Source organism: Vulpes lagopus, chromosome 13, assembly GCF_018345385.1.
Source record: "Vulpes lagopus strain Blue_001 chromosome 13, ASM1834538v1, whole genome shotgun sequence".
NCBI classification, from domain to species: domain Eukaryota; kingdom Metazoa; phylum Chordata; class Mammalia; order Carnivora; family Canidae; genus Vulpes; species Vulpes lagopus.
This window is the reverse complement of record NC_054836.1, coordinates 47,280,597-47,304,291: the sequence shown is the minus strand read 5'-3', so window position 1 is coordinate 47,304,291 and position 23,695 is coordinate 47,280,597. Positions and strand designations below refer to the sequence as shown.

At 33.8% G+C, this 23,695-nt stretch overlaps 1 protein-coding gene across 2 annotated transcripts in view; it reads right to left on the bottom strand.

The window, feature by feature from the left end:
- The window catches only part of SEPTIN7 (septin 7), a 117,029-nt gene that overhangs the window by 15,093 nt on the left and 78,241 nt on the right, over positions 1-23,695 (bottom strand). For both annotated transcript variants that reach the window (XM_041727479.1, XM_041727478.1), the window contains exons 5-11: positions 17,797-17,897; positions 16,766-16,900; positions 11,860-11,977; positions 8,996-9,088; positions 7,703-7,799; positions 5,743-5,794; positions 863-988 (exon numbers count right to left, since the gene is read on the bottom strand). In XM_041727479.1, coding sequence (XP_041583413.1) covers positions 863-988; positions 5,743-5,794; positions 7,703-7,799; positions 8,996-9,088; positions 11,860-11,977; positions 16,766-16,900; positions 17,797-17,897 — 722 coding nt within the window. The remainder of the gene's footprint in view (positions 1-862; positions 989-5,742; positions 5,795-7,702; positions 7,800-8,995; positions 9,089-11,859; positions 11,978-16,765; positions 16,901-17,796; positions 17,898-23,695) is intronic.

Below are 23,695 nucleotides of genomic sequence, written 5' to 3'. Positions count from 1 at the left end.
ACATAATTGCAGTTACATGTACCCCTATTAGTTTATACCAGAATTATTTACAATAGCCAAGATATGGAAGTAGCCGAAGTGTCCATCCATAGATGAATGGATAAACAAGATATGCACGCGCATGTGTGTGTATAATGGAATACTATTCACCCATAAAAAGAATGAAATTTTGCCATTTGCAACAATACACATGGAGCTAGAGAGTATAACGCTAAGCGAAATAAGTCAGAGAAAAACAAGTACTATATGATGTCAGTTATATGTGGAATTCAAGAAACAAATGAGCAAAGGGAAAAAGAGAAAGAGATTGAGAGAGAGACAAACTAAGAAACTCTTAACTATAGAGAATAAATTGATGGGTTACCAGAGGGGAAGTGAGTGGGGGGACGGGTGAAATAAGTGATGGGGATTAAAGAGCGCACTTGTCATGATAAGCACCAGGTGATGTATGTTATTGCTGAACCACTATATCGTACACCTGACATAAATATAACACTGTATGTTAACTAATTAGAATTAAAATAAAACTTTTAAAAAATGTATTTGTAGGAGTCATGTCTAACTGGGGGATCTATTAAATGTGTGGTATATGGACTATAAATATGACAGCAAATGACCAGAAGAGAATGAATGCATGGCTCTTTCACTTAAGGAACAAGGTAATAAAACACTTCCTGTGACAAACAGTAAAATATAAAACTGCCAAAACAAAGCTTAACAGTAATAAATTTCTGCTATTGTACATAAAGAATATTATCTCAATTTTCTATTGAGTAGCCAAGAAGAATTTGATGAAGATGAAACAATATGATTATTTACTACATAAATGATACCTTTTCTGGAGGAAACAATGTATACTTACTTGGTAAGCTGCCCTTTGTTCTTGTTATTATCAACTCCATTATAAGTCACAGCTGCCAGTTTTCTGCTTCGGTAGTTCTCATAGTGTACATTATTAGTGACATCTTTCAAGTCCTGCATGTGTGTTCTGTCATAAATAAATAACATAACAATAGTTTGTTTCCATGAAGAAAAGTTTGATGGAAATTCAAAATTTTACCAAAACAAAATTTCTAGACTTAAAACAGGCAAAGACTATTCTTAAGGAAGAGAATTCCTCTGTCTTCATTTACACTCAAGGCAGAACAAGATACAACATGTTAAACTTGAAACCAATGGATATTTAGGTTCCAAATGAGAGTTTAAGAGCTCTAAATTTCCTCAAAGCAGTTACTAAAGGATGACATTTCCTCAGAAGAATATTTACCTCTAGCATATATTTTATTTTACTACAGAAAGGAGATTAGCTCTTGATGAAACACATAAAAGCTAAAAAAAAACCTGGGGCACCTGGGTAGCTCATTCAGTTAATCATCTGCCTTCTGTTCCAACTGTGATCCTGGTGGGGTCGAGCCCCACACTGGGCTCCCCACTCAGTGGGGAATCTGCTTCTCCCTTTGCCCTTCAACAGGCTCATGCTCTCTCTCCCCCAAGTAAATAAAATCTTAAAAAAAAAAAAAAAGCTAAAAGAAACTGGTTTTGTTTTAGTAATATTAGTATTTGAGTTTTTACTAAGGTAATACATACAAATACTTTAGATCACATATCAAGTTGGATTCAAACAGGAAAATAATTTAGAGCCGATCTCTGTTTTATCAAACTGTTCAGTGAATGTGGTATTTTTGGTTAAATGAATTTTGCTCATAGCATTTATATATATATATATGTCAATACATATATGAAATAAACTATACAATACATGAGACAATTTCATCATTACTTAATGATTCTAGAAGCAAAAGACATTATGAGCTGTTCTATGACGTCTTTTACCAAATCCGGGAAAGGACACACCCGGTGTGGAAGTACTCCATATCATCTGATTCTCCCTTTTCTCATATCATCCATACCTGCCTCTGCCATCCTCCACCTCTCTTACAGGGAAACAAACATAAAACTACTGTTTTTTGTTTTTAAGTAGGCTTTATGCTCAGTGTGGAGCCCAACTCAGAGCTTGAACTCACAACCCTGAGGTCAAGACCTGACCTGAGATCGAGCTGGACACTTAACGGACCCACCCAAGCAACCCAAGGTGTTTTGTGTTTTTACTCTTCCTGATATCCAGAAAATGTTTACTATTACTTTCCCTTTGTGAACAGACTGTGATTTTCAATTACTCGGATTTATCTCCTACTAACGACATTTCTATATAGTTCTCTGACAGTCTGTTTACTCATCCTAAGGAGTACTTCTAAATCTGGGTTTTCTACAAGTCTCATGTTCCTTTACAGTCATCCTTGATGAACCAATCCTCTTCATAACCACTACTTTCTACTTCAGTCAAGTCAGGCAGGTCCTTACTCCTAGCATATCCCCTGGTTAAGATCGAATAGCTCATGCTAATTTGTCACTGACTCTTCAAACTTAAGAGTCTGTTTTGAAAGCTTTCTTTCCAGCCTTGAAATCAAGTCACCCTATCCCATGACAATTTTCTCCTGGGTTGTCATTCATTTATCAGTATCAGTATGTGTTATACTATGGGTAACATACAACCTCTTCAATTTTACTATAAGCTCTCCTTTATAAGAAACATTTTTGCCATCACTTCTTGTATTCTTGATACAGATAGCACATAATAGGCCCCTTTAAAAAAAATCAGAAGTATTAAAGCTGAGATAAGGTATACACTTGATTTTCTGGAATAAATTACTGTTGCCAGATTACCAGTTTCTCTAAGTACAGAATAAAAAGAAATAACTGTGCCAATATAAAATGTTTTATAATTTTACATATAGATTATTTCATCACTGAACTGCTGAAAAATCACTACAGGACCTGAGGTATAGTACTTAATAGTTGAAATACAAGATGCATGAAATAAAAAATAAGACAGACTTTCTCATTGTTTAAGCAATTTTTGTTAATGCCATCTAACATTTTTGACAAGGAATAAGTTTCCCTTTCACTAAAATAACCTTTACAATTACCTACTTCTGATTTCCCCCACCCCAGGATATAAAAGTCTCTATTTCCAATTATTTAAACATATTCACTTTTTTTTTTTTTAAGATTCAATTCAGTCCTCCACTCTTAAAATCAATAATTAGCGGTAGAGTTTTCTCCAGTCTCAGGAAATTATTCATCTTTTCCATTTCTCCCCGCTGATATTAGAGCCCTCTCTTCTATTCTTTGTTTTCTTTCTCTATTTGATTTCTGCACTGTCCATCACCACACCTTTAAAATGCTATATATCAAGTTTTCTTCCTTTCCATTGTCTTCCTTGGTTTGTCTCCAACAGCCAGTTCTTTTAATGAACAAAATGACACTTCTTTGAACTTGGGTCTTTCATAGAAGTAACCAATATTCCTAACATTAATCTGCAAGATTTCAATTACTTGGAATGTATAAATGTCTACAATACTGGTGTTGCTATTTCCTTCCTGTAAGTATTTATTAAATATCTACTAAGTGCCTTTAAAGATATGAGCTAGATTAAAAATATATCTTCCTTACTTCTACTCCAAACTCACAAGGAAAAGTAATAAAATATTCTTAACCTTTTTTTTCTTTTTTTTTTTTTTTTAAGATTTTACTTATTTATCTGAGGGGGGAGGGCCTATAGAGGGGGAGGGAGAAGCAGGTGCCCCACTAAGCAGAGGCCCAACATGGGGCTTGGTAGAGATCATGACCTGAGGCCAACCAACTGAGCCAGCCAGGCGCCCCAAGCTTTTCATTTTTAAGCTATAATACTCTTTAAAGATGTTTTACACACTTAAATGTAAAAATTGTAAATGAAAAACTGAGTTAAGAAGCAAAGTAAAACCATCTAGCATAAGTGAACATTCATGCTTTAGGAAAGAAAAACAAATGCGCTGCAGCAAACTGAACAACTAAATTTTTCCTTAAGTAAAATCACATAACCATCTACCTCAAGGAGCTGAAACCAAGGTCTTCATCATACTCACTGATAAAAATATTAAACAGGACCACTCCTAATCTCACAAACATCAGTGAATAACTATATTTATCCTAATCTACGTTAAAACACGTACTTCTACAAATCCTTTCTTATCTGGCCGACTCCATGAAATATACCACTTACTATGAATTCCTTTAATACATCTAGGTATTCATTTTATGGCACATCTGCTTTATATTATATAACATCAGAATTTTTATATTTTCATATATATATGACTCTCTTATAGATTTCTTATGTTCAATCTTCCTGTAGGAATGGTCCATTTGCTTTGTAATCCTTTTATACTAGTGAGTCCCACTCACCAGCTGCCAGGCTATGCACCTCCAAATGTTCAAAGTCTAGTTTACCGTTCAGTATTTTAGCTATGCAGGCAATTACTGACAGCATATTTTAAAAATACACATGACAAAGTTATAGAATATTACCGTGTCAAACATTGGGCAAACTACATAGGATATTTAAAATTAAGGAAAAGAATAAAATCAGAGAATGCACTGACAATATTTATAAAACATTCCCTACATATACACTGTCATACACAATTATATTTATTATTAGCTCTTTTGAAGTCACATCTTAAAAATGGAAGAGAAAGAGAACAGTTCATAATAGAAAATGAAATGCTATATATTCTAAAGGAGACAGATGACCTCCCTCTCATATGTATTTGTTCTTCTCTGTGAGGCCTGGCAACCCTAACTGCTGAAATCAACCCTATCATTTACTTTCTACCAAAATTCCCTGGTTAAAAGCTCCTTTATTAAATAGCAATCTCTTTGATTTCAAATTTTACTCTGATATTTAGTGTCCTTCTTGAGGTAGCAGCTTGACTCACTTAAATTTCCTCCTTACTCATAAGAATAACCTTATTGTTCAAGTTATTGATTGTTCAATAACTTATAACCTTATTATTCAATAACTTCCAATTATCATCAATATGTATGTTAATACTTCCACATAGATAAAGATATTCCTGTGTATTGGGAAACTGGAGGTTGAAGAGAATATGTGGTAAGGGCCTGGAGAAACAAGCAAGATGGGGATGGAGCAAAGTGGGGAAAGGGTGTGAGGTGGAAAGAGAAAGGAGTTAGTCTAAACATGAAAACACTGAGGCTCATTTCCTTGCCCTTTGTTTCTTGCCCACTATTGTCTCTGGTTTCCTCTTTGATGTTTCTATTCCAATTCAAGTACTGGTCCTCTAATTAGGATTAGTACAATGTCCTACACTCTCATAGGCTTACCTTCTCTTTCATCAGCTGCACAAGGAACAATTTAGGAGTAACGTTTTCTTGCATAGGAGGAAGGTCATGTTCCAGTACCAAAAACACCCTAGTCACCAGCTTGGTAAAGCTGTGCACCTTTTATTTATTTATTTATTTATTTATTTATTTATTTATTTATTTATTTATTTATTTTTAGCTGTGCACCTTTTAACATTCAAAGTCTAGCTTTTGACTCAAAACCTACCCTTCCCTTCCAGTTTTCCCAAGTTTTTGACAAGAAAGAGCAAAAGCCTCTTCATTTCCTCTTTTAGTATTAACAATAAAGAGATTCATTCTCCCATACATCTCTAGCAACACAGCTTATTTTGTATTTTTGCTAACAACTTTAAAACCTTGGCAAAATAATCCAAGTTGTCTCCAAGCAGTACTTGAGTGCTAAAATGAAAATACCAATTTAAATTAGATATATTTATAGAAGGCAAAAAAATAAACATATTTTGAGAAAGAAAAAAAATTTTCATCATTGCTCAAACTTACCTTATCAACATATTTCTTAGAATTGTAAAATCACAATGTTCACCATTTTCAACTATTAAAAAAAAAACACAAACATACATTATTTCTACTAAGCCAAGTCTTTTCAAAGAAAATTTCACAGGAAAAAAAAAAGAGAAAATTTTACAGAATATTGGAGGGTAACAATGAGAGAATATGCAAAATTTCATTAACTTTTCATTTCAGTTTAAACACTGTAACACAGTAGTTAATTTAAGGGTATGCCAGACAAGTGTACTGTAATATTATTTGCTGTAGTTTAATCCTCAATGATAAAATATATAAACCCAGTAAGTGAGCTCTACAAAAACAAACAATTCTGAAATTTTGAAAGAGGAGATCATGTATTCATTTGCAAGAGCATATATTTATTTCACAATAAAACGTATCTTAAAAGTTTAGTTTAGTGTTGGGCAGCCCCGGTGGTGCAGCAGTTTGGCACCGCCTACAGCCTGGGGTGCGATCCTGGAGACCTGGGATCGAACCCCACATCGGGTTCCCTGCGTGGAGCCTGCTTCTCCCTCTGCCTGTGTCTCTGCCTCTCTCTCTGTGTCTATGAATAAATAAATAAAATCTTAAAAAGAAAAAAAAAAGTTTAGTGTTAAAAAAATAAAATAAATTTTTTAAAAAAGTTTAGTGTTGGTGTGCAGGGGAGGCACTTTAGAAAAGCCACCTAAAGGTAGCCAAAATGAAAACAGGAGCTAAAAACTTTAAAGTTCTTGGGGATCCCTGGGTGGCGCAGTAGTTTGGCGCCTGCCTTTGGCCCAGGGCGCGATCCTGGGACCCGGGATCGAATCCCACGTCGGGCTCCCGGTGCATGGAGCCTGCTTCTCCCTCTGCCTGTGTCTCTGCCTCTCTCTCTCTCTCTCTCTCTCTCTCTGTGTGTGTGTGACTATCATAAATAAAGAAAAAAAAATTAAAAAAAAAAACTTTAAAGTTATTTTTAAAAAAATGTACCACTAATAATAACATTCTGGTGAGGGTGGACTAAAACTACAGAAACAGCAATTTCATCAGCACAGATTTCCAAGGAATGTGTAAGTTCTAAAGCCTCAGCTCAGCAACTGAAGGTTACCGGGATAACAGAGAGCTAGGAACAAGTACAGTCTCTCAATAATAGGGAAAACTGTTGATAAGGACAATAACTTGGAACAATATCCTAAAAATTACAGAATTTTTCAAACTAATACCAACAAGTAGATAAAACACAATCATAACTCAATCTTGATTCCAAGTTGCCATAACAGAAGATTAAACAGTAGGTCAAACCAATATCATAAATACAAACTTGGGGAAACAAGTCTATTGCCAAGAAGACTTCTGAGGTTTAATGCTATAAACTAAATTTTACTGGTATTTAAAACTCCTTACACAATTAGTAGAGTATCTCTTAATACTTAAAATTTGTTTGTTTGTTTACTCAAAAGATGCAATGCCAAAAAAAAAGATGACTTCTATGCCAATTTAAGGATATTATGAATGTTTTCATTTGGCTTAAAACAGAAGTTGTTCTCATTTTTGAGGATCCTCAACCCATCTGAGACTCGGATAAAAATGAGAGTCCTTTTCTCTGAAATTATTTTCAATTTCAGAAGATTTATCACATCCCTTTGAAGAAACCTTTGGGCCCCAGGTAAAAAACTCTTGCACTAAGTATGTTTTCAAACAAGAAAACAGGAGTAGATTTAATGATAGAACGGAGATGGGAGAGTGGGGTATTGACAAGTGACGTGGAAATTATTACAATTAGGATTTAACACATACTTTCCAGATTTGGTAGAACACAAGGTCTGAAAAATCAGAATGAACTTATGAGCAAATGAACCTAAATGAAATTGAATTAAGCACTATCTGAAAATGTAGACTATATCAATGCGAAATACAAAATTTTTATCACATTTGTGAGATCTTATAGAAAGGCATTCAATGAGGAAAACCTTACCTTCAGCAACACCCCAAGGATACTGCCTTCCTCTGACCCTTTTGCCATTAACTTCAATGATCGTATTACTACCTACCACAGCAAGAGGTAAACGGTCCTACAAAACAAAGTATTCTTGTTCAAATATATTTCTGTAGTCCTCACAAATTCAAGAATAAAGAAGTTTACATTATTCAACACATTAAAAAAAAAAAAAACTACCATGACAGTTTCTTTATTTACTTTTATAGGCCATTCGACTACTATTTATTATTAACATTGTCATTACATGGTATTCTCATCAATGTAAATAATAAATAAAATTATAGTTTCTCTGAAAACTTAACACAATTAAGGTATCTATACACCACTCATCAAATTATCTGTTAAAAAATCATCCCCAAAAGAAGCTGTCCCATATTGAACAAATTAGAAAGGGTAAAAAATAAAGCAGCTAGAGGAAAAAAATGAGGTTTGTGACTAGCCTGCCTATCTGATCACAAACCAATCCTAATAGCCCTGGAAGCAGGGAATATTATACATGCTAAACTCTATCTGTGGCTCCAGATTTGGGGGACTGGATTTGTATTTATCCAGACTAACTCAGAGTACAATCTTTCAAAATTCTTGTAGCTTCCAGAAATATTTAAGAATATATAAAATCTTATATATTAAATATATCTTATTTTATCAAAAATCTTGTATATTAAATCTTATATATTAAATGGTCATATACATAAAATATATATATGACCATTTTATAAAACTGCAGAAATTCTTCATTGGTCAGGTACATGTATTTCATTATTCCAAGATAATTATTTGCTTAAATAAGGCCATTAATGAATACATCATCTTTAGGTTCAGGGTACTTAGGAAATGACCATAAATTAAAAATACAGAAAATTACGTTGGCATAGGTTTTGGTTGTTTTTTGTAGAAAGACAAAAGAAAATATATTTTTGTCTGGCTCTTAAACACAGACTATGCATAGCAGTAGTTAAGAACAAATCCTCTCCCTTCTCATTACCTGTTTTTTAAGGAGGAAAATGACATAAAATCAGTTAACTGAAAATTGAAGACAAAGATTATACACAACTGAGATTATGCTATTCATCTATTCCACACAATGTCTTGTTACATATTAAGAGCCAATCAACATAGTTAGCAAAGTTGAATTCAACGCTGAATCCATATCTCCCTATTTTGTAAGCCAACTACTTAAAGACACTGATATTTTTTACCTTTTCAGTGGATAGTTGAGTGGTTTTAAGGCCCTAGAACATTTTAGTGTATGTATGGGAATAAACTTACCTTTATCTTTTTAACAAGCTTATTTTCTTCTTCATCATCTGTCTCTGGAAATTCATATATTTTAATTTTATGTTCTTGGATTTCTTTCATTATCTAAAATGAAAGAGGATGTTAGCAATAGAGCACCATATATAATTAGTACATTTATTTGTATTATATTCTTCTTAAATTCCTGATTCCTCAGCTCCAATTCCTTCACTATTTTTGAGTAATGCAAAATTGAAATCTAAAAGCAAAGTACTACACTGATTTTTTTTAAGTATAAAGTATATACTTTATAAATAAATACCATTCCCAAAAATCCAATTACTTCAGAAGTAATAAACTTACATGGTTATTATACCAAAAGAGATGTAAAATTGAATGCAACATTACAGAAAGGGCTTTCTCTAGTTGATTTCTACAATAATGGTTTTACATCATTTATTTACAATGACTAAGGTTCTTTCTCTACCTATAACTCTCACCAACTGTTTTATTCAGCTGAATCAACATAGCTTCAACTCACCTAAATTTTAATAAAATTTGACTAAGTACAGCACACTGGTTCCAGGAGAAAAATTTGTACTTTGATTAGAAAACGTTCTTGCATATATATTTGTGTATAATGTTCAACTACCTACCCTATTCAAACTCACAAGAAACCAATGGCCAATACAGCTAGACTAAGTCCTTGCCTATACTGGCACTTTAACACAACCATCACTGTAGGGGTCCAGCAACATAAAGGGGGTCGCTAAGCAAAATGTGCTACATTGTTACTATAGTAGGTAGGGGTAACACTTCCAGAGAGAAAAACAGGACCACACATTTTTTACAATTGGGATATGTATCTATATAGAGAAAAACATGAGAATAAATGATGAAGTGTCAAATACACGACTAGGAGGAAAAAAAAGGAACACTAGTGGCTAGCTCTAAGAGCAGTGGTTCAAAAGCCCCACCATAACCTATAATACCAATTGATAAGGATACAGACCAAACTCACTTTCTCTCTTCTTTTTTAAATTCTTTTTCAGAGAGTGAGCTAATAAGTAAATAGGGGTGGGGGTGGGGGAGTACCTTAAGGATGCTCCAAGCACAGGGAGAGCCCAATGCAGAACTCCATCTCATAACCCTGTGATCATGGCCTGAACCGAAATCAAGAGTCAGGTGCTCAACCAACTGAGCCAACCCACGTGCCCCCAGCAACTCATTCTAAAGTTCTCCAGATGATTTTGATAGGCATCACACATAATTAAGAACTTTTAAAGCATATAAAAAAATATTGTATAATCACTACAATATGACCAATTTGGAAGTAGAAATACTAGTTACTCATCTTTTTGATCTCTAAGTTCTTAGTACAATTCCATATCAAGGTACACACAAACCAAGACATAAGGGGAGTTATGTTGGTATAGGTTTTGGCTATTTTTTATAAAAAGATAAAGAAAACACATTTTTGTTTGGATCTTAAAGATTATGCATAGCAGTACTTAGGAACAAACACTCTCCCATCTCATTACCTGAAGTAATTGATTCAGAGAACAATCGGTATTTGAACTTAGAAAAAGCACATTACAAAATAAAAATGAGAGTGAATAAACATATTCTCCTAGTAGAAATAATACAGTAAAAAATGTGCTAAAATATTTCCAAAATATACAGATTTAGCACAATTTGAAAGTAAATCTCAACAGATTTGGGGTTTATTTTTTGTTTTTAGATTTATTTATTTATTTAAGAGAGAGAGAGAGAGAGCGCGCACACACAAGTGAGCAGAGAGCAAGGGTGAGGGAATCTTCAAGCAGACTCCTTGCCAAGCACAGAGCCCGATGTGAGGCTCAATCCCAGGACCCTAAGATCATGACCTGAGCCAAAATCAAGAATTGGCCACTTAACCAACTAAGCCTCCCCCAGCCCCCACCCCCCATATTTCTGTTTTTGTGGTAGGTTTCAAGGTATTCTAAAATTTATGTTGAAAAGAATGAAAAAACAAAGTACCTTGTTACAAAGGGGACTACAAAGACAGTAAGAGATAACTACTAACTCTAAGATTTATTTTTAAGTATTATACAAAGAATCTACAGTACAGAGCACCTGGGTGGCTCAGTTGTTCATTGGACTCTTAATGTCAGGATCATGAATTCAAGCCCGCATTGGGCTCCATGCTGGGTATGGAGTCTACTTAAATAGCTGCAGTCTAAAAAATATAACATTGGCTTAAAATTAAAAATAGGCTATTGGTATAGAAGTATAGTTCCAGAAATTCATGCTACATACATTTCATAAAATATTATACATAACAAACCAAACACAATAAGGAAAAAGTAAACCCGTTTTAAAAAAGTATTCAGTCTTTCTGGAAAATTAAAAAGTTAAGGAAATAATTAAGCGTCACTTAATTCCAAAAAAGAAGTTTTAAAAATAAAACGACAATGTTGGCAAAGCATTGAAAAAATATACCCATTACCAAAAAATCTGTTTTATTGGAAAAGTACCATGACAAAGTGGGGAAAAAAAACTATAAAATAATCCTACACTTTTAAAAAGTAATCCTCGTCCTGGGAATTCAATCTAAAAAAACAATTCTAAACGTTGTGGAGAGGGTAGTGGTGGACGCTGTTAACAGAAACTTCTAAAAGAGTCTTATTTTAAACTGACAAAGGATAAGGGTACTATGATAATGGTAATGGATAAGAGCTCTGAGAAAACTAAAGCAGATTATTTTCAAGGGGTTTTTTTCCAACAGTTATTTTTAATACAGTATAAATGACCACACAGTAAAGTAGCAAGAGAAATACATTGTAACATAGTAAACTGAAAAAACTGCAAAATACACAAGTGGTATAGAAACCTGAGTTCAAGCTCCTTTTGCTCACCTGTTTTTTAAACTGTTGGCACTCCTCTGGAGTGAGTGTGTCTGCTTTGGCAATAAGTGGAATGATATTCACTTTTTCATGCAAACGCTTCATAAATTCAATATCCAATGGTTTAAGTCTGAAATACACAACATTTAATATGACTGAATTGATCAATTTGGGAGAATATATCACTTATATCCCCAGTGCTAAATTAAATATACTGGAACTACTTTACTTACTTATTAGGAATACTCTCTGAAGATTTATTGGGCCAGCAACAGTTAGGTAGAACAGGACCTCAATAAGCAGTGGAGTGGCTAAGAAGGCTTTGACTCTTGCCCTTGAACACCCTGGTCATAGGGTTTTGGCCCTAAAGAAGAATTAGAAAAACCAGAAAAGCTCCTAATAGGCTTTCCTAGAATAGCCTCTATACCTACTACTCAAAATTTGGAAATCTGTTTTTAAATAAAATGATAGTCCTCTTTGAACCCCACATTCCATTCTTGCTGCCAACTTTATGTCTCAGATAAAAGGCTCAAAAGAGAATCTTCCTTACCATCCCTTTTACCCATTACAATCTGACTGCTGCTGCTGCCTTCACTCTGCTGTTATACTTTTAAGAAGGTCATCAAATACTGCTGTTCTGCTAATACAATATATAAAAATAGTGTGTTGTTTATCATTACTTTTTAAATTTACCCATTATGCAGCATTTGACATTACTCTCATAAGCTGTTCCCTTAGGGTACTTCTTAAGATCTCTGTAAGCTAGTTCCTTAAAAGTTACATTCCTCAGAGTACTCTACTAGGCCCTCTTCTCTCTTTACATTCAGTATGTTTATCTTCAACCACAGTGACTTCTATCATCCTCTAAAGGTTCAAATCGTCGCATCCAGCCCAGATCTCATTCTTACATTCCAGACTGTGTTCACCCGGTGGAAATACTACTTGGACATTCCATTTTAGCTTCTCAAAAATCAAAAGCTCATCTGAACCCCCAAGTCTTCCCTTCTCTTCTGTGGTATTTTTGAGGATGGTACTACAACCCATTCAATTACTTAAGGCTGAAATCCAAGGTTCCTCTTTCCTCTAATTCTCACTCCCAAAGATTTCCCAAGATCTGCTGAACAAATAAATATATTACTTTGGTTCAGGCCACTAGGACCTTTGGTATGGACAATTACTAGAATCCGTTTACCTCCAAACTATGCACACAATAGTCAGAAACGTCTCTCTAAAATTCAAGTTTGAATGAGTCATTTCTCTAACTGAAAACCTTACTGATTCTTGGCTAGTATGGCCGATAAGGCCTGTGAAGACATAGTCTTTCTGGCTGTCGTCTATAGCATCCCTTAGCTTCTTCTGCCATCTCTTACTTGTAATGTATCAGTCTTTTTGAACTTCTCACGATTCCTTGAAAGCACCATACATTTTTTTTTTTAAAGATTTCTTCTATTTATTTATTAATGAGAGACACAGAGAGGGAGAGGAAGAGACACAGGCAGAGAGAGAAGCAGGCTCCATGCAGGAAGCCTGATGTGGGACTCGATCCCAGGACCCTAGGATCATGCCCTGAGCCAAAGGCAGGCACCGAACTGCTAAAAATTAATATTCCACAAAAGTAAATGAAGATGATGGGAATATTTTACATAGAAATAACAGTCTCAATTGATATTCCTTAACTTACAAATCATGAGAAAAATGGAATAAAGATCTAGTCTCATTATGAATTTTACTAGTATTATAAAATAAAGAGAAAACCCTTGTTAGAGCTCTCTTAGAGTACTATAGTTATATATATATATATATATATAGACACATATATATAGACACGTGTGTGTATGTAAGTGGTTGGAAGGTCAAGGGCCCAGAGACTAAAGGGGTAATACTTTCGACTAACAAATAATAAATAATACTATACCTCTTAGTTATAGTGACACTGACTGACAGAAAGACAGGGATATGGAGTAGGAAGGCAGGTGTGGAAAAAAGACATCTACATCCTATTTTAATTCTCCTTATCCTGAATCCATTGAAATGTAATACTGACATTCAGAAAATAGGGAACACTACAGAAAAGAGATTGTTGCTAGAATAACACTATTATCTGTAAATAGCACCCTTACTTCACAGGTGCTAACTGAAAAAACATACTCAACTTTGAAAAAAATTTAAGTTTTGCTTTTTTTCATCAGTCATTACATACAACACTAAATATACCAGCCATGGCCCAATCTCTGATTTGTAAATTTTTATGGTTCACTTTCCAGATTATCCTCATGACAAGTTTATCACGAATACCATGTCATTAAACCAGTAACAGAATTCAGTTGATCTAAAATTTTAATACATTTTAAAAGCATTTAATATATTAAAATAAAAACCCAAGTTAGACCAAGTTTTACACTTAAAACAGCACTTGCTGAATATTATCTCAACTTTTCAAGGGAAAGACACTAAAAACAACCATGAAAAGGAAAATGGTAAAGTCAACTTCTTAAATATAACACAAGGCCGAAGAACATTTAAATCAGTTTAAAATTAAACTTTAGAAAAAACAGGTAAAACCTTTATAAAAGCCCTGATAAAACCCTTCTGCCCTTTTAAATTAGAATACAAATTTCAGAAGCTTACAAAATGTCAACAGCAGAAAACATTTAGTTCACATGTAGATTACATTCTGGTTGAAATTTTTCCTTTGTCCATTTAGTTTTATTTCAGGTCATCTTTTCCAAGAAATTTAGTTTTTAAATGTTGTTTTTAAACAATGGAAAGTTCTTTATAGAATTTCTAGAAGATAAACCCACATTAGAGGGAAAAGACTATTTAACCTCAAAGCCTACAGCAAAATAAAATGACTATAGGGCAAATGACAAATATTTATAATATATACACATACATGTATTTCTAAAAGGAAAAACCTATATATAACTCACTGAATGACAGTGATATTTTTAAGTGGCAATCAATATTTAAAAGGGTAAAAATACCGTTTTAAAATTTAAGTTCCAAGTCAGTTTTTAATTTTAATAACTATTACCAATCACTGAACAGAAAATGAAGCAACAATTCCTGAAGTCACAAATCAGTCCTTTGTTTAGCGATGACATGAGCTGGGGGTGAGGTAAGGGACACTGAAAATACAATGTTGGGCCAATTTATAATTACTCCAAAACAGAACCCCTCAAAAAAAGGGAATCTAGGGACTACACAGAAAAGATAAAAAGGCCCTGATTCATCTATTTGCCTAGAATTTCAGTTTGCAGGGAACAGATCAGGAACTCTCTATAAAAAATTCAGTGTTTTATTCTTTCACATAATCCACAGTAACACATCAATGGGCAAAACTTTGTTCCATGCCTAAAAGTAGTTAAGATTCTCTGAGAAACTATTCAAAAGCACATTTTTATATCTAGAAAATAAAAATTTTGAACTCCTATTCCTCGTGACAAATAAGAAATGCCCCCAAAGCTACTACACATCATTTGAATAATTTTTTAATGTTTTTTAATCTTATTTCCCATGCAATTTTAAGAAATATACTTTCCTCCAGGGATAGAAAGAATGTGATTTCATGAGAATTACTAAATCTTGGAGAGAGTCCAAAAGATCTAAAATAATAAAACTCGACATAAACTGACAAATTTCTATTGACTAAAGTGCAGATTAAGATTTTATTCTGTTGGCTTTCAGGAAAAAGCCTTAACAAGTTAACTCAGAATGATTTAAAACAAAACAAAACAAAACAAAAAAACAACAACACATAAATTCAGGAAGAAGCCAGCAGGTATTCATAATAGGCTATATAGTGTGTTGTGTATTTGAGATTACTTTTTTTGAGCCTTTTAAGTAGATGAATCAATTTTGCACATTAAAAATATATAAACTTTTAAGAACACTATAGAAGACTACTACAAATAAAAGAAGAAACATCTTCACCACTATAATCTGACAGTGCAAAAATGGTAAACTAAAATGAAGACTTTTTGCTCAACCACAATAACGATAACGACAGGCATTAGCCTATCTAAGAAAATGGTAGAGAAAGAAACAGAAAATAGAAGAGAAAGGTACTGTTATGAAGGAACTGGTTTAGACTACTGTAATCTGGGTGTGAGATGGTGTAATGCTATTTAAGTCTGCTGCTATATAATATTCCAGTTCCTTTGAGTAGATAGTGGCTCTAATCATCAAGTGGCTTAGCTATGTGGAGTCATCTACCCAAAGAAAGACTGAAGAAGAGAAAATACATTTGCAGGTGACAGTGAAACATATCTACTCAAATGGCAGAGGAAGTACAAACAATAAAAGAAAAAAAAAAGGAATAAGCCATACAAAATCAGATGAATGTCTAGATACTTACATCTGAACTCCTAATAAGTAAAGGTTAGTATGGATGATATGAAACTTAAATGACTGTGGTAACTAAGGTAAAAAAAAAAAAAAAAGAGCCAAAGAAATAGTAAAGAAAGATATTGCACATAGGTACTTAAGAACTTAGGTACTTAACTTTTTTGGTAACCTTTTCCATTAGATCCATAGTAAAAACATCTTTAGAGTTTCTTAGAATATGTCTAAGCTAATTGTTACAGCTGTTTCTCCTTATTTGGTAGTTCAATTTGTGGCAGAGAGGTCAAAAGGAAGCTAAAACTAGACACACTTGAGACATTAAACCATGATGGAAACACTGTTCCTTACAATGAAGCAGATAAAAAGCCTTATGTGTGAACTAAAGTAAAATTACAGTTAGCTTACCTCGGACCTAAAGAGTGTTTGTTATAAGCCATTTTATATAGAATTTGGAATTTTACAACTGGTGTAGTTAAATGTACTCCACAAAGATATATATGCATTACTAAAATATGCACCCAAAGTTCAGTAATAATAAGCAACAGCAGGTTATCAGAAGTATCAAGGTACTGACCCATGTCCTGAAGGAGCAATGAAGTATAAACAACACTGCACCCTGTTATCAGGCATCTGACGTCTGTTCACTCGAGATTCTGCATTTAGGTAGTCCTCAAATTTACTATCAATGTAGTCAATAACAGGCTGCCAGCTATAGAAAGCAGATAAATAAAATAATTAAGTTGCAATTCTACATATGAATGTACAACTGATGACTATTAAAGTGGAGGAATTAGTATTTTTAAATAGGTAAAACTAATCAAACCAGTGGAAGAGAACTCAAATTATTCTATGTATACTGATTTAAGCATTAGTTACACTGAATAAATCTCAATTATTTCTAAATTTTCCAAATGAAAGAAAATTCTATAGAGTCAAAGTACAACCAAATTATATTATTTGCATTGATAAGTATAGTTTTATATTTCAAATGAAAAGATTAAATACAAAAAACCTCACAATGAACTTACTTAGCTCTTTTAAAAGCTGACACAGAAATGTACTTCAAAAATAATGTGAAAAGAAAATTTAAATATTTTTTATAAGACACTAAGAAAAACTTAAATATTTTTTATAACATACTAAGGTATTATTTCCAAATAGAATGTCATGGCTGTTTTTCTTAAATTTTATAACTTACAAAAAAACTGAACATTCAAAATGAGGTTTAAATTAGGATGTGGTAGAAAATAATATACACAATAAGTGGAGAAAATTATAGTAGAAAATGAAAAGTTTTAACTTCCTTATGAGAATTCTTATATCTGTGTTGTTTTAGAATTTGTCTTCAAAAAAAAAAAAAGAATTTGTCTTCAAAATAATTCTGTAATAGTAGTATTATCTCCATTTTATAGAAAAGGAACTCAGTTCAGAAAAGTTCAACAACATTGTCAAATAAGTGGCAAAACTGGTATAAAAACTCAAATCATATCACTTAAAAGTTCAGTGACTTTTGCTAAAATGAAAAGTTTAAAAATCTTAAGCAGAAAAAGTCTAACGACCAATACCCCAAATGCAATGTAAAGCAGTGATGACAACCCTTCTTACCAATTACTATTATCCACTGCATCTCCAAATCCCGGGGTATCAACTATTGTGAGCAGCAACTGAACACCACCTTCTTTGATTAAAACCTTGGATTGTTCCACCTATAAGAGTCATTGGTACAGATATTAATACCATACATTACACCTCTGGTTTCCTACAAGGTAAGAGACAGGGAGATGAGCATTGAATCCAACTGGGAAAGTTTTTGCAAACAAAATACCCACCCCTACATTTTCTTTAGAATCAATTATTGTGGATATCAGCAGTCCTGGTCACTTGAAAGAAAGGCACATATATAAATAGTGAGTTTATGGCTTATAGTTGACATAAAGAAGGAAAACAGGAACTAATAAAATAATAACAGTGACTAAAGCCATATAATACCCATATGATCTAAATGCGTATCTAATAATACAAATAAACAATGTGCTTGAATGATTTGGTAATTCATAGAAATCAAATTCAATTAACCAGATGAGTACATCTAATGTACCATTTACAGTAAATGTCTTCCTGGACTATCTCCAACGAGTATGGTCCAAATCAATTACTCAAGTTAACTTATTATCATTCCCAAACCTTTTTCAGCATGGCCATAATTATTTACACTTGTGTTTGTATATGGCTAAGATCCAATTCTCTTCTCAAATATTATGCTGCACATTTAGAACAAAGCAATCAGCAAAGGTACTGGCACTGAAAAAAAAAGAAAAGAAAAAACAAAAAAAAAAAAAAAAAAAAACAAAAAAAAAATCCTAGAACTCTGATTAAAATCTCTCTACAATTAGTAAAAATATTCTTTTTGAGAAAGGGTATTTGGACTTAAACAATGCCAACAGGTCCTCCTACAATCTAAGATTTTTTGTAACCCCAAGCTCTGTATCAGAACAGATAACTCATTCATCTTGGGCATATGCTGCTGCTAAATAAACAGATTCAAACATAAAAGGGAAATAACTGTCCCCCAGAAAAACACAGGCTTTCACTCAATGTACATTTATATCAAGGGCTTCCTAAGACTAGAACTAGAAGCTCTAGGTACATGGACAGGCTAACTTAAGAGAGAAGAATTAAACTCAAATTTTGAGTGTTAATTGCTGTAAGATGGTATGAATTAAGTAATACAAGACTTAAGGGGAAAATGTAATCATCAACATGTGAAAAGCAACTTCCAACTATTTATGTTTTGAAAGGAAAAGTGACTAGTTTCTAGGTAGAAAAAGTTGGGTGTTATAGAAATGATGTCTTTCCACTTTCCTATGGCATTTTTTTTTTTTTACAAAGGCTAGCTCACATGAAGAGACTAACGCACTGAGACTAAGACTATTGAGCAAGAAAGTCTGTAGCAGTGCCGTTCAAAAGAACCTTTTGAGATGATGCCAATGCTCTGTATCTGCACTGTCCAATATGGTAGATGCTTGCCCACGTGGCTACTTAGCCCTTGAAATGTGACTAAAGCAACTGAAGAACTGAGTATTTATTTACTTTGAATTAACATATATTTAAATAGCCACAGGTGGTTTGGTGACACTGGACAATGCAGATCTATGGCAATCAAAAGTTATTTTGTTTAAAAAATGATATAAAAAAATCTTGCTAAAATTGAAAACACTACCTAAGATTTGGACATGTATGTCCATGGAGGGACTTCTAAACTTTTAGACAAATAAGAGGCAAAGGTCTTATCTCTTAGACCAATGGTCTTTTCACGGCTTTAATCCTGGTGTAAACTATCAGTGGAAATTTTGAATGTCCCAAATATATTTATTTGTACCTACCAAATATATACAATTGAAAATTTGTTAAAAGTATTAATACTATTAATTCTATATAGATTAAAAAAGTAAATATCAATAAATCGGGTTCTTAATGTTTTCTGGCCATTTTCAGTATCAACATGATGTGCACTGCTTAGAAGACGACTGTTTCACACCACATAGCTAGCTATGATACTATGTTTCTCTCATAATATGAGGAAGGCAAAATGAAGACATAATCAGACTTATCAGTGTTAGATTTTCAAAACCTAAAAAAAAGCGGTATTATGTCATGTGTCTTACAAAGTTCATATTTTATATATCTGGTTGTCCTCTAGTCAAAGGACAATCTAGTTACTTGCCATTATATATCTTTTTTTTTTTAAATGGACAATCTCCAACATCTCAACAGATCTTTAATTTGCTTCCATCTCCTTCATAAAGACAGGTTATTCATTTATGATAACTGTCACTGAAGCAGTTACTAATAATGAGCAGTTACTAATTAGCAGTTACTAATAATTCTTTTAAATGACATAGTACTCTATATTAGAAACTGATGCAAAACATAATTGTTCCTCATAAATCCTCTCCCAATTTTATTCCAAACCATTTCTGGTTCCCTTATTACTAAGCAAAGCCCATGTCTATCTTCAATAACAGGCTGTATACTAATCACACACCATACCAGCTTAAATTTTAAGATCCTTGTTTGTTTTGTGTTTATAATTAGTTTAACAACTTAACTGTTTACTGACATAAGAAAAATTAAGATCTGTATTTTAAATACTTTAAGAGTCTGTTTATAAAAGGTCTTTTCTGGCCTATGAAATTCTATGTATCCATACATGGTCAAATAGAAAGAAGAAGGCAACATATGGAAGAGATCCAGAAAACTTAACTGTAAACTAGTGCCATTCACAGTATCCAACTGTATCCTATCATCTGGTTTTACATGTATCCTCATGGGATCCATGGAAAACAAATTAGTTCAAGTCCAGGAATTTCAAACTTTTCTTAAGAAATCTATTCCAAATGGCCACTTTCCCATGCACTCTACTTAAGCAGGTCACATCAGCATATTTTATGGCATCACTCAAAGCTCTCTAAGATTAAATGCATAATTTAATACTGAAGGAATGAATCAAGAGAATTTTCAATTATGTTTCTCTCTGAAAAATAAAACTAAAGCCCATTATATTGTTTATATATAATTAATTTACTGAAGCCTCTTTTGGACTCCTAGTCTAAGGCACTCTTTTTTCTAATACTGTTTCATTTTCCAATCTGAGAAAAAAGTCAAACCTTCAGTTTTTCCACAGCTTCATTTCTTTCATTTTCAAAAGACTGTTAAATAGAAGTTTTATAACCTAATGTTTAAGAGCTATTTGTTAAGGTAAGTAGCAAGTGTTACTTAATTAACCGTATTAAATTTCCGGGAGAGGGTTAAATTTTTCCATTAGGAGCTTACCTCTCTACTCAAACTTGTTCAGGAGGTGGCATTACAGCCAAAGCTCTGCAGGGACTTGGAACAACAGACCTGAGATATTCCACTTAGTTCAAACACAAAAACTATCTGATTTAATGCCTGAAAAGATATTATCTTATATACTTCATTATGTTCCACAAGAAACTAAGAGGTAATGACCAATAGTAGAATAGTTATACCTTAAGATTATTTCCTTCTCATCAAGACTCTAACCTAGTTAAGTAAGAAAGTTGATCCAAAGATTTGAATTCTGCCTTCTACTCTGAATCACTGCACCTCTGGGCACCTGGATAGTTCAGTTAGTTAAGCATCCAACTCTTGATTTCAAGCTCAAGTCATAATCTCAAGGTCCTGAGACTGAGCCCCGCATTGGGCTCCATGCTCAATTTGGAGTCCACTTGAGATTCTCTCCCTCCTCCCCTGCCCCCTGCTCCTGCTCTCTCAAACAAATAAATCTTTAAAAGGGGGGAGGGAGGAGCAAAAAAATCACTACATTCATTTCCTTTGCCTCCTCATACTGAGATCCTAAGTTCCTTGTCCCTTTCATTTTTTCTATTACCAACCCCTCCTCCTAAACCCTTTATCTTTTTTTTCCAGCTCAGATATTTCTGTTCCACAACATGCACAAACTTCAATTTGAAAGGAATTTCCCTGCTATCCAATAATCCCTCTTATGTGCTCAATAGTCTCATGCCTCTCTCATTTCCCAGTATGGCTCTTCTCTAGTTCTACTCTATTATCTCTGTCACCATGCTCAGCAAAAAATCTCATCTTTACTTGAAGACAAGAACATCCTCAATGTTTTTGAAGCAACAGTCTTTCCTTCTGTTCAGATCCCGTTCCTTCTAAGGCTAATTTCTCAGTCTACACCAGGAATCTGATTATTCCATTTTAGAATTGTCTTGACAACTGCTTAGACTACTTCCTCTTTATTTTTCAACCTCTCATCTCTTAGGGATTGATTCCGCATAGGATATAAACGTTCTCAGGTCTTTTTTAGAAATAAAACCCAAAGGACTCTCTGAGTACCCTACACTAAACGTCTAGGTATTCACACTTGTCCTTTCCTCCATAGTCATGCTTATCATCAGTGCCTCATTTACTACTCAGTTCTCACACTACTTCTCATCTTGCTCTCCATTCCTACTACTTCACCAGAATCTACTCTGCTAAGCTAATCTATAGCAGCTTAGAGCAGCATATTCTCTCATTACATCCTATTTGCTATATCCTTCACATGATTGGTTTAAGAACTTTGACTGTGTCTATCATCACTGTAGCCCCAAAACCTGGCATAAGAATTCAAATGTCTGTTCTATAAATGGTTCAAAAAACTATCAATATTGGACCAACATCAACAAGAAAGTTTCCCTTTTTTCAAAAAAAATATTTATTTATTCATGAGAGACACAGAAAGGCAGAGATATAGGCAGAGGGAGAAGCAGGCTCCCTGCAGGGAGCTTTATGCAAGACTCGATTCCAGGACCCAGGGGTGTCGACCTGAGCTAAAGGTAGACACTCAACCACTCAACTAACTACCCAGGTGCCCCAAAAGAGAGTTTCCTAACTGATCTTTATAAAAAGGTCTCAAGGAGTCTATAAAATATTATCCTAGGGATAGGATTCGTTGCTTTCACCATGTCTCACTTCCAAAATGTCTGTACCTACTTAATCTGCAATAGTGAGTTGTAGGACTTCATAAATCAAGAGAAAAAGTTTTTAAAGGGATCAATATAAGGTTGCCAACTAAGAACTTAAAAAAACACTCTTGGGATGCTTCAGTCAGTTGAGCATCTGACTCCTGATTTCGGCTCAAGTCATATTCTTGGGATCATGAGATGGAGCTCGACATCAGACTCCACACTCAGCATGGAGTCTGCTGGAGATTTTCTCTTTCCCTCTTCCCCTGCCTATTCCCCAACTCTTACTCTCTCTCAAATGAAATAAATCTGTAAAAAAAAAAAAAAAAAAAAAAATCTAACATTCTTATTTCACAAAGAAATTGAAATGATTTGGTCTCAGAATAAAGGACAATCTTTCCTTGGAGACAGATGGCAACCTTTCACCGACTTGAAATACGATTCAAAAATTTTCAAGTCTAACAAAATTATAAAAATTTGCTACTACACATACACACTGTATATAATATTTTCCTTAAACTTTGTTAATCTAAGGATCTACATTTGAGAATGGAACATGAAGTGGAACCAGTGTTCAATTTTTTTCTATCACTTCATTTTAGTCTATTAACAACAAAAAATACAAAAAAAAATTTACAGGTACTATTTCATTCAATATGAAGCATTCTGAAAGAATGAAGGACCCTCTCTAACTTCTTCCCAGAAAGACAGGATGAAACCAATTTGTATCTGGCTAGAAACACTACAGAGCAGTGGTTCTCAAAGTGTAGTATCCTGACCGGCAAATGCATTGCCTGGGAACTTAGAAATGTTAATTCTTTGGGCCCTGCCTCAAACCTACTAAATAACAAACTCCGAGGGGAGGGAGACTCAGCAATCTGTTTTGGCAAGCCTTCCATGTGACTGTGATATAGACTCAAGTTTGAGAACCACTGGTATAAAAGAACTCCAGGGCTAGAGTATTGGCTCACATCTGGAGCTGCGGGGCCCAGAGTCCTGAGGCCCAAGATGGG